At 40.5% G+C, this 16722-nt stretch overlaps 1 protein-coding gene across 1 annotated transcript in view; it reads right to left on the bottom strand.

The window, feature by feature from the left end:
- Window positions 1–6899: 6899 nt before the first annotated feature.
- Ku80 (X-ray repair cross-complementing protein 5 Ku80) overlaps window positions 6900–16722 on the bottom strand; it is a 239485-nt gene continuing 229662 nt past the window's right edge. Inside the window, exons 15-17 of the mRNA XM_080283853.1 lie at window positions 16585–16722; window positions 14961–15103; window positions 6900–6949 (exon numbers count right to left, since the gene is read on the bottom strand). The exon at window positions 16585–16722 is cut by the window's right edge and continues 87 nt beyond it. Of these exons, the coding sequence (XP_080139979.1) occupies window positions 6935–6949; window positions 14961–15103; window positions 16585–16722 (296 nt within the window). The 3' untranslated portion in view covers window positions 6900–6934. The remainder of the gene's footprint in view (window positions 6950–14960; window positions 15104–16584) is intronic.

Below are 16722 nucleotides of genomic sequence, written 5' to 3'. Positions count from 1 at the left end.
GTCTCTTTTGTTTGCTCTTTTATGCACTTAAGAAATTAGACAAAGTATGGGATAATAATATATCATTTGAAAGCCTTGAAGCAGATTTTTGCCATGATATAATCAGAAAGACGGAGTAATGATCAAGGGCAGACATAAAAAATTAAATAAAAAAAAGCGCTACTGCTGGACAAAAATGTAAAGAAAATAAAACTTGTGAAATATGTGTACAGACATGAACTTACAGGTATTCAAAGTCATACTAGATATTACTAGAAGACATACATACAGTATTATTCCCTGAGCCTCTTGTGGTAACTAGGGTAGCTTCCTGGACAAAATCCTTTGTTATACTTGGGGCACATGTAGCATGTCCAAGCTCACTTATTTCTGTCAATAATAGCCCAAAACAGCACTGTCATGTAATGTCATATGTCACAACTTATGCCTGAAATACTCATTCACCAGTGGACATATATATATATATAAATCCTATTTTACTTATAAATTTGCTGAATATATAGCATGTACCCGATTTCCACTCACTAACAGGCAAAGATGGCGGACATACTACTCTCTAATTGACTTTATAACAAAAGCTGGGACATGATTGGATAGCTATAGAGAGAGTGGGAAACAATGGGCCAATAATTAGCCTCGATGTATGACGTCTAGCCTCATCCAAAACAAACTTCCCATTCTCACAGAAGAGGGAGATTTGAAGGCTGCCACGATCATGGCATGATGGAGTCTGCTGTGTATGCCATGATCGTGCCTAATGGAGTATAGTGGTTAAAAGCAGTTATAATACCATATAAAAAATCCAAGGGTGCTGTTCTCATCAACCTGACTGTGATGCTAACAGGCAGAGGTGTACAACAAGAAGGCTTGCCCATGCTGCTGTACCGTTAGTGGACAGTAACTGTAGACCAAAATGTTGAAGTACTAAAATGAAAAAACTTATGTGTTATGCAGAGTAACACACAGAACTGTAGTCAGTCAGTATGTGGTGGTGAGGATGCTGTGCTGCATACTGCTATCTGTTATTCCTAAAATCTTGAAAGGGTAATAAAGGATTGGCTGTTATTGTTACTGCATACTTAGATGTGTATGCAGTTACTGAACTCTAAGATCTGAAGGTACTTTTTGGTGGTCCAGTGAATTAAGTATCTGCTGTTGAAGGAGTCTAAAGAAATGACAAAAGGTATAGAAGAAGCCAGTGAAGTATAAACAGTTACCTGACTATTGTAGACTGCAAGGTTTCTGATGAATGAAGGAAACCAGTGCAGAATATAGGTTAACTCAGCCCATATATTCATCCATCATTCATCCCACACCACTATCATCACCAACCATCACTCCGTCCTGATGTCTTAAGATATTACTTTCTGAGTGTCATAAACTTTTGTCTCTTGTTATTATTACAGATTCTCATACTTGCCTATACAACCACAGTGATACCTCTCTTGTCATCATATTCTGTCTTATGTTCTGTGTCTTCTTCAGTGTTAGCTAAACTTGTATGTCCAAAAGAATGACCTATAAATATGTTAGAATCTTAAGAAATAAATAATGTTGACAGTGGATGGTGTACAGATTTCATTTTTCACCCTAATTAAATACTTAAAAACCACTTACCATACTGGCAATCATATAACTAACAAATGGTTTCAAGATGACTGCAAGAAGGTGTTAATGTCAATATTAATGTACAGATGTTCAAATGACCTGATTATGCTGAGCCAAGGGTGAGAGCAAAGGAAATCAGACTGCTAAACTTTAAATCCTGGGGATGACTTACCTATTTTACCCTGGGCTAATGCCAGACAATTTTACTTGCCACCAAAAAATCTTCCAAGGTTTGAGGGTTACCGAAAATGTGTGGGTTGCATGGAATGGCTAGGATACGTAATTCGCATAGTGGTGTGTCAAAGATGTGGTTAAAAAAGTCCACGGTTGAAGGGGTAAAAACTAGTAGCAGTAGTCGATTGGCCCAGGTCTGTCTGGCCAAGCAGACCCATTGGTCACAGTTGATGTTCCCTTTTGATGGACAATGCCTAGTTACAACGAGGCACAGGAAAGAGTGTGGAGGTTTGGGTCCCAGACAGATGCCACATTCCATCTCTCCACTCGTTTAACAAGGCCACCAAAGTAGGCTCCGCATCATTCTGTTCAATCAGTTCAGGATTACCACTGAGCATTATACAAATGGTTTCCTGCGTTACAGGAAACTGTTAGGCTGGTCATTCAGTGTACAGTAACCTAGGGAAAGTGTAGGCAGCATTACATCAAGTGAGTAGATGATGGTTGCCACCAGCTATCAATGTGTTCAGATGGTGTGGTCACACACAGAATGGGTATCAATTGCATACTGGGAAGAGTACTTTGTACCTAATCTGAGGGTGGGAGGAGGAATAGTAGACATACAAGGTGGAAGGGTATTGTAGATCAGCAAGTAAGAAAGTAAAGGGGTAAGGGAGACTATGAATGAAGGGGGTGGGGGGTGGGGGTAAACGAAAGTGGTGCAAGCTGGAGAGAGGGCTGGGCAACATGGTGGCAATTCAGTCACAGCTGTCTCCTCCAAAATTAAGGTACACTCACTCCAGAAAGTATCGGTGCAGACTATGTGTTAAATATTATGACACACGGAACAAAGGAAACCGGAAATTGCGGTTCTGTCCTCCCACACGCAGGCATCTCTGACGATAAATGACTGCTATATCAGATATCTCTTGTGTCCTTCATGATGAGTTGGGAATGGCCGTAGATGTTATTATATATACAGGTATTAAGGGGCTATCATTGCCATGTGGTCGAATCATTCCGGATGACATCGGACCCACAGTGCACCAATATTTTCTGGAGCGAGTGTACATGGTTATAGACAGACAAATGCAGATGTGAAGGAAGCCAAAATACTGAAGACAAACTAGAAAACAGCAGATTACCACACTCACTAAAGAGGAAATATCATCTTAAAATTATCACCATATCTGATATCAAATATGATCATGATAATGACTTTTTAAGGGTACTGTGGTAAGATGCAGGTAACCAAGAATGCTGAACCAGATGATGTTAGTTTAGACTGGCTCAATCTCTTCGCCACAGGGGGGCTCTCCTTGAAAAAGAATGAGAATAAAAGGAGGAAGTCATCTGGCAGTAGATATAAGGTAAATAAAAGGAATCACTGTACAGAAGGAATAAAGTATCAAACTGAATGGATGCTAGATTTTTGCCCATCCTCAATGTGACATGGTAGTGAATGAACATACAGTACTCTTGAACTGGTGATCAAGTACTTTTGTGAAGTATCAGAAATGACTGATAGAACCATAAAGACATGGAACATAGAGTAGCACAAGGATGGAAGGGGGCTAGTGCTAAGAATGCTTTGACACTAAACAAAAGTTTAAGCATGGAGGCTACAAGAGGACTACAAGAAGGTGGGTTTATATCTACATTAATACAGGAGTATGAGACTTTGGTGTGGCATGAAAATGAAAAGTGAAGAATAACAGCAGTGAAAATACCGTTGCTGAGGAACATCTCGAGTGCATGTGTGGATAAAATACTGGGATATGTGAAAGATGTAGAGTGAGAGTGTTCGTTGACTATAAGGATGGAGAGAGCTTGCTTTGACAGTATGGCCAATGAGAAAATGGATGTATTGCACAGCATGGTGAGAAGGGTATATATGAGTCAGGCTGAAGGTGGCAGGTTTGACAGCCAAGAAAATGGCAGATGGATATTGCTAGTGAGGTATGGATGTTGATGAGGCTAGGAAACTGTCAAAGGAATGAGTTGGTTTGATGAAACATGTAAGGAGGAGCACATGATAATATTATACCATTCCTTTCCCAACTTGCAAGTTGATGGTGATTATCCTGTAGGCAATGTAATGTAAAGTGCTATTATTAAAGAGTTAAGCCTCTGAGGCAGCACAAGGATTCTGGTGGGCTTGAATAGTAAGTAAATGAGCATCCGACCAACTGTAAAAGGTTTGCTGCTGAAGTACTCCCTTTTATAATTCTTTCACTTTCCTTGCTTTTTGGTGAGAAAAATTGGTCAGGATGATGATGGTGATGATTAATGTCTATCACATTTCACTGGGTATGCTGTTGATAATTCTCCCACTTTTGTACTTTCACTGTCCTTTTTCTGGATCCTACCTCATCCAATCCTCATGTGGGAAGGAAAGGGTCATGATATGGTGATGATGATGATGATGATGGCTTGGGTGATAATACTTTAATTTAGCAAAAGGTTGAACAATTTTCTATGACAATGATATACAGTAGCCAAAATTACTGCACACCATACATTTATACTGTATAAGCTCACTTTACAGGACTAACTGAGGGAAAATCAAGTGTGGAAAAACCAGGTGGGTTTTCACAGTACTACATCACACTGAACCACAGGAAAAAATGCAGGAAAAGTCCAAGGCAATCATGAGTCCATGACATAGTAAAACACAGAAAATAATGTGGCCTGATAAACTACACAGGATATTCATCCATCCAACATCCAATCCCATGACGCCCCATGAGAAGCGTAGGAACCGGGGGTTAGGTAAGTTGGTCCTGACATTTAAGATGAGAGTGACCAGTCTCACTCATCTCTGAGTGGCGTTAGATGAGCAATAAACACCAACCATCCCTCGGATATAAACCTACAGTACATAGGCTCAATCTGACTGGAGCCCCTTAATTACCCACAGAACCACCAGGTGCCATAATTTGGTCATATGGTTACCACCCAACATAGTAAATGGTTTCCTGGTGTACAGGAAACCATTTGGCTTGTCACTCAGTGTAGAGTCACCCTTAGGCAGAAGGAAGAGGAAAGAGTGAAGGAAAGAAAGAAGAGGGTGTAAAGTTACCTGTAAGCAGAAGGAAGGGGAAATAATGAAGGAAAGAAAGACAGGAGAGGAAGGATGAGAGGAAAGGGCAGACACCCAAAGCAGCACTACATCGAATGAGTGGATGATGAGTGCCCCCACCTACCACCAATCAACTATAGAAATGCAAAGAACTTGCTACTGTAGACTTTCTCAGCTTTACTGAACTTATTCCTCAGAGGAAATTGGTGGCTGAAAAGCAAAGTCTGATTCAGAAATACTACTGTACTCCTGCAATTTAAACTTGGTTAAAAAAAAAAAAAAAAAAAAAAATATCTCGACATATCAGTGAACGCACTGATGAGCAAATGTTTTTCCTTTCATATTTAACAATTAGAAATGACAAAATACTTTAAGATTACCTTTATTTAATAACAAATTGGTATTATCAATGAAAAAAATCAGGCACAAAAAACTGTGCATAAATTATATATATAATAATGAACACTGAACCTTAAGTATCATAAGTAGACTATTATCTACCGTATCACAAACCTGACATGCATCTAACTGTTAGGCAGAGACTCCTTAGCTCCCCCCCCCCCTCTTGTTCCAGCCCTTAAATTAATCTGGTCAAAATCCAGTGGGGTGGAAAGGAGATGGATGCACCTAAATTATCTGCTACACAAGACATATATGCATAGATGATTAAGTGTAGTGGAGAGAGCAGAATGAAGTACTTGTTGGAGATATGTAAGAAGGCATGGATGAGTGAAACTGTACCAGCAGAGTGGATCATCCAGTCCTACTTTTCCCCATGAGGAGCGTAGGAGCCCGGGGTTAGGCAAGTTGGTCCTGACATTTAAGATGAGAGTGACCAGCCTCAATCATCCCTGAGTGGCATATCATGAGCAATAAACCCTAACCATCCCTTGGATATAAACCTTCACTGGCTCAACCCAACTGGAGAACCATAATTACCCACTAAATCACCAGGCGCCATAATTTGGTTATATGGTTACCACCCAGCATAGTAAATGGTTTCCTGAGGTACAGAAAACCATTTGGCTTGTCACTCAGTGTAGTCACCCACAGGCAGAAGGAAGGGGAGAGAATGAAGGAAAAAAAGATAGAAGAGGGAGTGTAAAGTCACCTGTAGGATTAAGGAAGAAGAAAGAATGAAGGAAAGAAAGACAAAAGAGGATGGAAGGAAAGAAAGAAGGAAGAGAGGAAAGGACAGTCACCCAAGAGCAGCACTACATCGAGTAAGTGGATGGTGAGTGCCAAAATTCTTTATGGTACAGCACTTACTATCAATTAGAAAAAAAAGACATTCTCATCTATTTTCATTATCCTTTACCTTTTATAGGATGAATATACTGAATTCAGATATCAGTGGGATTCCTGATAAATAATAAATAATGTATAACATATGGAACATTCCTATTAATGGGGGATATCTTGTAGCTCATTCAACTCCCATGTTCCAACTTTAAGGACTGATGCCAGTGCTTCATACCCGAATATTGTACAAAGATTCTGTTACCACTATTCTCTCTCTTGTGTTTGAATGAAGAAGGATGAAACAAATGAATGATGCACCAATGGGTGGTGAAGAACAACTATTACCTTCCTATTCCTATGAATACTGGCATATATTATATACATACTTTTTAACAGGTGGAAGAGGAACACAATGAAGTAACCAAGAGGAATGTATACTAATGGAAAAGAATAAAGGAGAAACACAGGGTGAGACACGCTACTCTCCCGGACTATGCATTTCCTCTCACATGCTTATGTCCATATAACTCTACTCTTGTTCTTTCTCAAGAGCTTCATCTCCTCCATTCTCTCTTTTCACCTTACTCTCCCATCTTTCTACTCACATGGAAAAACATCAAACTGACTATGAAGAGGGAAGATAAGTTTAAATTTTTTTTTTTTTTTTTTTTTTTTTTTACCAATGATACACTGTAAATGTAGGCTAAAGGAGGATGAAGGCACTTGAGTATTCAACAAATATATCCTGCACAGTAATCAATAAATTTACCTCTTAATCAATGACATATTGATGCAATCGGTCCCTGGAGATAATGCCAGACTTGATGGTTACATTTCATCCAACTGGAAAAAAATATATAAATATAATTAAATAAATACATAAATAAATAAATGTTTTATATATATATATATATATATATATATATATATATATACTGTACATGTAGAAATGTAGGTCCTTTCTGTAATGAGCTAATTAGAGCCCCCGCAAACTCCTGAAAGTTGCCAGTGTTTGCCAGATCACTAAATAACGTGGGGTCACTGCCCACTCAGAGTTGGTGTACCTTTCTTTTAAAAAATTCCTATCTGGATTACTACTTATGCATAAAGCATTATATCAGTATTATATTCATCTTAGATATTTTATTGATACTCTAAATGATATTTACGCTGAAAAGTTCACCATAAAGTTCACTAAATGCCACGAAACCTTATTGTGTGTTTTTGCATTCAGCAAATTTTTACAAAGTGCTATGAATCTCAGTTGCTGGAAAAATTTATCATACAGTTTCCAAAGATCATAACCTTTCCTTTGGCAAATCCTGACATGATTCTATCCATTATACACTTAGTAACAGCAGGAACTGTACGGCTGAAATATTACGTGGCCAAGATCAGCGACCCGAATTTTTGAAGGCACACTAGTCCTCTTGCTTTGAGAAAATATCTCAACTCTACTACAATCTATTTTTCCACATACTAAAATAATTTTAGCTTTGCAGTTGACCATGGCAGTATACAGTATTTTCTGGATTTATCGGCTCATTTCAAAAGGCGCAGGAGTCAGGCGTGGTGTACATACATCATCAGTGCCGCCCTGGGCCCCTGGTGGCGGGCACACAAACTACACGACGCTACCGATGAGAAGACGCCTCCAAATGAGCTCAGTGAGTTCATACAATCTTCGATTGTTTAAGTACCATATTTCCTTCATTTGTTATGTAACATACAATTTTGTTATACCCACTTACCATTTTTCCAAACAAATGTGCATTCACCACCTAAAAACATGACAATGACCAATACTCGAACGTATTGTCCCTAAACTGAGATGGACGCAACTTTCCGTTTCTATCATATTCTGATAAAGATGCCATTTTTTTTCTCCAGTATTATCTGTAGATAAGTCAATAAATATCCTATTTTCAGTAGAGTAACACAAAAATTGTATAACAGAGGGTAATTCAAGTTGACCCCACTTTTGCACTTTACATTAAGTTGTCTGGCAAGCGGTGGCATCTTTTTACAGTTTGTGGGGGCTCCAACTGGGGGAAAGCAAGGTCCACGAAAGCTGATATCGGCTATATTCGAGGAGTGGAATTTCAAGCACATGTTTGAAAATCAGTGAGGTACAATAGCATATTCTAGCACTAAAAATTAAACAGAAGTAAAACCTCGCTGTAACGGACTAATTGGGGCCCAACCCATTCCGAAAAAAGTGAGATTCCGATAAAAGCGACATCCGGACTTCCCCCTGCTAATCCGGACTTTTTACGACACATCAGACATTCGTCTGGTATGCACCAACGATTTTTAAACTGTTTTCACTACCACTGCAGTACTGTACTGCATTATACATTCACTACAATAATCAAACAGTATAATATATATGATAATACTTTACCGTACACTGATAAACATGTCTTTTACATGCATTATTGTGGTGAACATAGCAGAAATGGGGAGGCAGTCTGGACCACCTCTGGCTCTATCAGACTTTTTCCAATATACTGTATAAGAATTTAGTCCGTCAGCTCCTTGAGTCCGATAAAAGCGAATTCCGGTATAATGAAGTCCATTATATCAAGGTTTTATTGTATACCCATTTTTCATTAGCCTGACCCACAGTTTCATCCTTTTATAGTTTACTGTATTTCACATACGCGTCATAAGACTTCTTCAAGACTGGCACAGTATTACTACAGTAATCCCTCAATTATCCAATGTAATAGAGCTAAAGCCATGTCCAGGTAATGGCTCTGTCTGCATAATGGACTTTTCCTCTGGCCCCCCTTCGTACATTACCTAACTTCGAAAGCCAATGCAAAAGGCCACTACAGTACTGGATATGTTTATATGAAGCTACAGAATGTGGTGACAGTTTTTGGCATATCAGATAGAGCCAGGATTCCAGGGGCTTGAATGACGAGTGAATGGAAGTGTGGCCCATTGGAGTGGGCAAACTTGGGCTGTCTGGATGCTGCTACTCCTCATCCTGCCCTAGGATGGGAAAGGAGGTCCAGATGATGATGATGGTGCTGAAGTACATTGTCCAACACTTGTTCCTGTTGTTTAACACTACTCTTAACAACACTTGTTCCTGTTGTTTAACACTACTCTATCTGGTCAAGCAGACCTATAAACCACAGCCAAGCAATTACCATGGTCAAGCAGACCCATCAACCACAGATAAGCAATCACCACTGCATAAATGACCCAGCAAGACAGGGCGGCACCACTGGGCTATGTCCATCTGGCTGGGAGGAAATGTTTGTGCGACCATAATTTCCATTTTGTCATGTATCATGAAAAAATGTACAAATAATGGTTTTGAACTGCCATATCACAGCGTCTGGGTAATGGATTGTTATGGCCGTCTGTATATTCAAGAGCTTACTGTATTATCTGTTATTACAACTCAACAATCATGTGGGGCAAGAGCAATTTCAACCCATGCTGGAGTAAAAAGGGTAGGAAACATGAATTTTGACCCACTGCCCCCATTTCATGGATATGGTTTGTTATAGTCATAAAAAGTTTGGTGGGTTTTGTGGCATCCGTTAAATTCAGTACCTGCTATTCTGGAGTCTGTTATAGCAAGGGTCTACTGTATATATTAACAATGATACAGGTATGATACTAAGTAGTAAATGACAGGCTGCCATCAACCCTAGGAGGGATGACTTACATATATCATCATATAATCCTGTGTTGCCCCATGAGAAGCATAGGAGCCTGAGACTAAGCATGTTGGTCCTGACATTTAAGATGAGAATGACCAGCCTCACTCATCCCTGAATGTCATTATGTGAGCAATAAACCCCAACCATTCCTTGGATATAAACCTACATGGACTTAATCCGGCTGGAGTGCCTTAATTATCCACTAAACCACCAGGTCCCATACTTTGGTAATATGGTTACCACTTGGCATAGTAAATGGTTTCCTGGTGTACAGGAAACCACTTGACTTGTCACTCAGTGTAGCTACCCACAGACAAAATGCAGAGGAGAGAAAGACAGAAGAGGAAGGAAGGAAAGAAGGAAGGCAGAGAGGAAAGGGCAGCCACCTGAGAGCAGCCTTACATAGAGTGGGTGGATGGTGAGTGTCCTCGTCTACTGCCATGGAATTACTTCATCACTACAGCAGGAGGCTCAGCCACGGGAAAACATAATCAAAGTCCAAGCTGAAATTCTGACACTGCTGGTTGTCTTATTACAAATTTGAAACTGCTTTTTTCCCCGACAGTTTACAGCAATTGTTGGGAGGTACTGTAATTATGTAGTTTTGGTTCTTTGCATAGCTGTGAGTCTGTAAAAAAAACCTCAACTATACCATGGCCAACAACAATACAGGGATTCTTCAAAAGGAAGCATGGTATCATCTGAAATGAATGACTGGCTGATACAGGTACGAATGAGAGAGAATTTAACACTGTTACTATTTAACAAATGGTTTTCTGTACACCAAAATACTTGATGATAAGAATATTGTACTGTTAATGGATAGCTTCTACATGCAGATGTATCAATGCATTAAAGTATGACCAATAACTTTTTCCTCTAAAAAAAAAAAAAAAAAAAAAAAAAAAAAAAAAAAAAATTCACAATAACCTGGCCTGGATTTTCATCCTTTTGCAGCTTATGCCATGTAGCTCCATGGCAGACAAAGTCAATACTGTGACTCATCGTTTTTGTTGCGGTGGCTGAATCGGTAGAGAGGCGGCCTGCAGTCCTAATGGACCCAGGATCGAATCCCGGCTGGGGCAGAGAACAGTATAAAGATTTGAATTTCCTAAAAAGCAGACTTTCCTGATCTACCAGATGACCCGTCGACATGTCGTAAAAATACCCCCGCTAATACCAGTACACCAGTCCTGTATGAGACAGCCCTAGCATGTATTCAGTATGGACGGTGGGTGTTAGCGCTGAAGTGGTGACATGTGGAGGTGTAGGAGGACTACTGGGCCTTGGGATAGGTGATTGCCCCCAAGAAATAGGTCCTGAGCCTTTACCCAGTGTCAGACACATTAAAAAAACTAGTGTTAATCTACTGGTATAACTCAGCATTAAAGATGGAGAGATGGCAATTTTAGGCCAAGGCAAAGTAAACTATTGTATAGTATGTTATTTGGCTTTGCACTTTTTTCATTAAACTGGAAAGCGAATGGCATGAGTCTCCATTCATAATGTCTAAATCAAAATGTGAATATTTGCAATATAAATCAAATATATAAGTACTGTACCAACATTATGCCATACCCTCGCGTCCAGTACGGTATTTTTGTCAGACAGTACTACCATACAATGTTCCCTTAACATCCACAGGGGTTAGGTAACAGAGACACCTGCATATGTTAAAAATCCACAGATATCTGCTGCCCCCCTTAAAAACACCCCTGGACCTCCCATAACCCTTTGGCTGCAGCAGCCGTGATGACAGTGTACTGACTGTGCCCACTGTGGAGAAATAGGAAAAAATTGTGTTTTCAACTCATGTTTTAACCCACTTATCGTTAATCTTTAGAGCTAAAATTTTTGTCAGACACACATCAATCTTTCTACTATCGTTTGCAACAAACTGCATGTCCGTAGGCACTCCAAGCACGAAGAACGATATGAGAGAATACAAGGTATGTTTTGACTGTCTGATGCACGAAATAGCCCAAAGAGGTGGAAATTTCCACCAAACCACGAGATTTTTTCCATACAAAATAGGGTTACAGCCACGTTATCTCATCACAGTAATTGCAATAATAATAAAAATAAAATACTTCTTGCCAGTCTCTTATGATTTTGTTACAATATTCCAGTGTTTACGTTAGACTAGCAAAACAGTAACGATGTGAGGAAAATCATTACAAACTTTATCAAGCTTCATGAATGACTTTTATTACTAAATACTTTTATAAAGCTTATTGATATAATGTCATAAGTCATTTCACAGCATAGCTGCACAATTTGCAACCGCAAAAATGTTTGATAACTAATGCGCTTAGCATCATGACTTCTCTGATTATCGCAAAAATATCACTAAATCACTTGTATTTTATCACAGTAATTAGTTTCATTTTTAAAGGCTCCAACATTCAGCCACTCTCGTTTGAATTCAGTGCCATTTGGGTGCATATAGCTTTGTATTATTTACCACAGAGAGAGAGAGGGGGAGGAGGGCAGCAAACCTGTTTAGACCAGCTCATCGGACGAGAGAAAGAGAGGGAGGAGGGGAGGACAGCAAACTGGTTTTGGCCAGCTCATCGAGGGGGATGAGAGAGAGAGGGGGAGGGTAGAGCAGCAAACCGGTTTAGACCAGCTCATTCAGGGTACATGGAAGAAAGAAATACTCCCAGCCAGCCCGTGCTAACTTTTCCCCTGATGAATTAATGGCATTAATAAATGAAGTGGCCAAAAGGAAGAGTGTTATAATTGATTCACTGGATAATGCCATCACTAAAACAGCCCTGAACTGTGCCTGGGATAATGTTACATCTGCAGTGAACAGTGTCAGCAGCGTTCAACGTGATAAAATGCTTTAGTGAATCTGGCCCTGGTACTGTATCCACCTGCGGATATTTATAACTGTTTGTTATATCCACCCGTGGATATTTAAAACCGTGTATGTTAAAAACACGGATGTTAAGGGATGACTGTACTGGACAAAATCTTTACTGGACAAACAACAGACCTTAAAGGAAAAATGAATAATGTCAGAAAAGCCTTGAAAAAGTCCCCCCCAAATTCAACTTAACTACATTTTGACACAACTAAGATTTTACCAACCTTTAAGGTGAGTGGTGATGGGCTTGGGGGGAAAGAGGGAGGGGTTTCTGAGGCTGTAGGAGGTCCTACTGACCCCCTGGAGGAGGGCCTTCAGGATCCTGAGGAGGCCTCTCTTCCTCAACCTCCCTCATAAATCCCTCATAGTCACACACTGACACATCGTCATCAGGGGGAAGTGCAATACTGCAATTTGATTGGCACACGTCATAAGTCATGAGGAAGGTGTACTGGACTGGCCCAGCAGTAATAGGGAAACATTCTTTGGTGTTGGCTATCTTCCAACGCGCGTGCAGGTAGTAGTATTGGACGCGGCACGTCAGTACTGGAGAAGAACTCCTCAGATTTGGCCCACTTTGCGCGGCCGATCCGTACTAGCCCAACAAATCCGCACTACAGTAATATTTTATTTAATTTTTTTGCCGACTGTACTAGACAAGAATAGTACTGGACAAGTGCGTACTGGACACGAGGGTACTGTAGTAAAATTGTGGTAGGTGGGGGCACTCGCCATCCACTCACTCGATGTAGTGCTGCTTTGGGTGTCTGCCCTTTCCTCATTTGCATCCTCTTCTACCTTGCTTTTCTTCATTCTTTTCTCTTCCCACTGCCTAGGGGTGACTTTACATTCCCTCTTCTGTCTTTCTTTCCTTCATTCTTTCCTATTCCTTCTGCCTACGGGTGCCTCTATGCTGAGTGACAAGCCAAATGGATTCCTGTACACTAGGAAATCATTTTACAATGCTGGGTGGTAACCATATAACCAAATTATGACACCTGGTGGTTTAGTGGGTAATTAAGGTGCTCCAATCGGATTAAGCCGGTGCAGCTTTCAATCCAAGAGGTGACTAGGAATTATTGCTCATGTATGTCACTCAGGGATGGGTGAGGCTGGTCACTATCATCTTAACCCGTACCATGCTAGTGACGTAGACCTACATCTCCTTCAAAAATGCCGGTGACATAGATCTATGTCCTGCAGCACTGAAAAGTCACTGCAAGCAACCAAAGTAAAATGGAAGGTAATACCATACCTTGCTAACTTCAGACATTTCTCCGCCAGGCTTACAACACTGATTTAGGAGTGCAGGAGGTGAGTGAGTCTTCACAGGCTCACAGCCACTCTACGCTGTCAGTAACCTTGAAGATTTCAGAGGTAGTGTGGCACCAACCTGACTCGATTCAACCTACCTTCTGGTTCTGGTGATTACTTTACTTTTATTAGTGTCAGAGATCTTATATTGATGTATTAAGCTCATTTACCCACAAAAAACAATCCAGAATTGGTTCACAGGCTCACAAATGTTCTGCCCTCTCTGCAAACACAAAGATTTCAGAGGTAGAGTGGCACCAACCTGATTTGATTCAACCGACTGTACTTTCTGGTTTTGGTGATTACTTTTATTAGTCTCAGGGACCTTATACTGAAGTATTAAGTACAATTAGCCAGAAAAAAATCCAAAATCGGTTCACGAGCGCACAGCAGCTCTGCTCTCTCAGTAATCACGAAGATTTCAGAGGTAGAGTGGCACCAACCTGACTCGATTCAACCAACTTTCTGGCTTTGGTGATTACAGTACTTTTATTAGCGCCAGGGATCTTATATTGATGAATTAAGTCCATTTAGCCAGGGAAAAAAAAAAAAAAAAAAAAAAAATCCAAATCAGCCAGTGTAGAGGGGTATCGCTCCCCCCCCCCCAATGCGGTACGGATTAAATGTCAGGACCAACTTGCCTAGCCTCAGGCTCCTACACTCCTTGTGGGGCAACATAGGATTGGATGATGGAAATATGGTCTACAACTGTAATGCAATATATGATGGCTCAAATAATGGTTGATTCCCAGAATGATTTAACTCCAACAATTTATCCACCACCACACCTTCATAAACTGAACCATTAAGAACCAATCTAGCAGTAACAGTCATAAACAACATTTTTGACACAGTTACCACAATTTATCCTCAAAACCAAAACTTAACACAAACTACAAGGGAATCTACAAGAAGGGTTTAACAGTATGGTCTCTGTATAGAGGATAACTGACCATACTAGGAAAGTAAGTACTGTATAGCTTACCAAATCCTCCATGTCATCCTCTTGTGGCTGAGGCTCAGGTACAGCTGGCTGGGCATCCTGACTCAACTCCAGGAAAGCTGCAGCCTCCTCTTGCCCAGTGTTGCTTCGCCCATTCTCTTCACTGGTGATCAATCCTAAACTTCCTGCCAGCATAAACAGGAACTGCATTATCATCATGTGGTGAAAGTATTAAAAAAAGAGAGTTAAGGATGTGAAAAAAAATTTTAAAAGACAGTAATGGACGGAGGGGAAATGCATGGAGACGTTGCTTTTCTTTTAAAACCTGACAGGAGACAAAATAGAGTTACCCCAAACGCTGGAAGAGAATGCTGATTAAATGAGGAACAAAGTGTGGAATACATATACTTGTGGGATGGAACCAGAATTCTGGAGACTTCAATGATGAGCAAACAGATGTCAGGCACAACTCACACAGCACTCTACTGACATGCTTCTGGTCCATACACACCCTATTCAATTGTATATGGGAAACTGCATTAGGATGATGAATGATGCAACGGTTTATTCATCCATTCATTATTCAATCCTATGTCGCCCCATGAGGAGTGTAAGAGCCTGGGGCTAGGCAAGTTGGTCCTGGCATTTAAGATGAGTGACCAACCTCACTCATCCCTGAGTGGCATTATGTGAGCAATAAACCCCAACCACCCCATAGATATACACCAGCACCGGCTCAATCCGATTGGAGCGTCTTAATTTTGTTATATGGCTGCCACCCACAGTAGCAAAGGGTTTTCTGGTGTACATAAAACCATTTAGTTTGTCACTTGGTGCAGAGTCACCTGTAGACAGAAGGGCGAGCAAAGAATGTAGGAAAGAAAGACAGAAGAGGGAGTGTAAAGTCATCCGTAGGCACTTTACACTCCCTCTTCTGTCTTTCTTTACTCTTTGCTCTTCCTTCTGTCTATGGGTGACTCTACACTGAGTGACAAGCCAAATGGTTTCCCGTAAACCAGGAAACCATTTACTACACTGGGTGGTAACCATATAATCAAATTATGGCGCCTGGTGGTATTGCTGGTAATTAAGGCGCTTCAATTGGACTGAGCCAATGCAGGTTTATATCCAAGGAGTGGTTGGGGTTTATTGCTCACGTAATGCCATTCGGGGATGAGTGAGACTGGTCACTCTCACCTTAAATGTCTGGGCCAACTTGCTTAGCCCTGGGCTGCTACACTCCTCATGGGGCAACATAGGATTGGATGATGGATGGATGAATAAACTATTGCATCATTCATCATCATCCTAATACAGTTTCCCATTTACATTTGTATAGGGTGGGTATGGACCAGAAACTGAAGAAGGAAAGCACAAAAGGAGAAGAATGTCAGTAGTGCTGTGTGAGTTGTGCCTAACATCGGTTTACTCATCACTAAAGTCTCCTGAAATCTGGTTCCATTCCACAGGTATACATATTCCATACTTTGTTCCTCATTTAGTGTGCATTCTCTTTCAGCATGTGGGGTAAGTCCATTTTGTCTGCTGTCAGGTTTTAAAAGATATCTTATATTATTTTGTATCTTATCAACCTCACATATACTGTATACTATCACATAAGTATGATACAGTATACTACAGCCAATCAATACTTCCTGTCGCCTACCTTCCTTGACTTTGTCCCAGAGGTTATGAAGAAACATGCTGACAACTGCATCTTTCAAAGAAACTACAAATTTATTATAGGCTGCTGGGTCAATCCCACATGACTCATTGCGGAAAGTGGTCAGGCAATCGATGATTT

The sequence above is a fragment of the Coenobita brevimanus genome, chromosome 98, assembly GCF_032717465.1.
Source record: "Coenobita brevimanus isolate Jiangsu-jjx chromosome 98, ASM3271746v2, whole genome shotgun sequence".
Lineage (NCBI taxonomy): Eukaryota > Metazoa > Arthropoda > Malacostraca > Decapoda > Coenobitidae > Coenobita > Coenobita brevimanus.
This window is presented reverse-complemented; position numbering and strand designations above follow the sequence as displayed.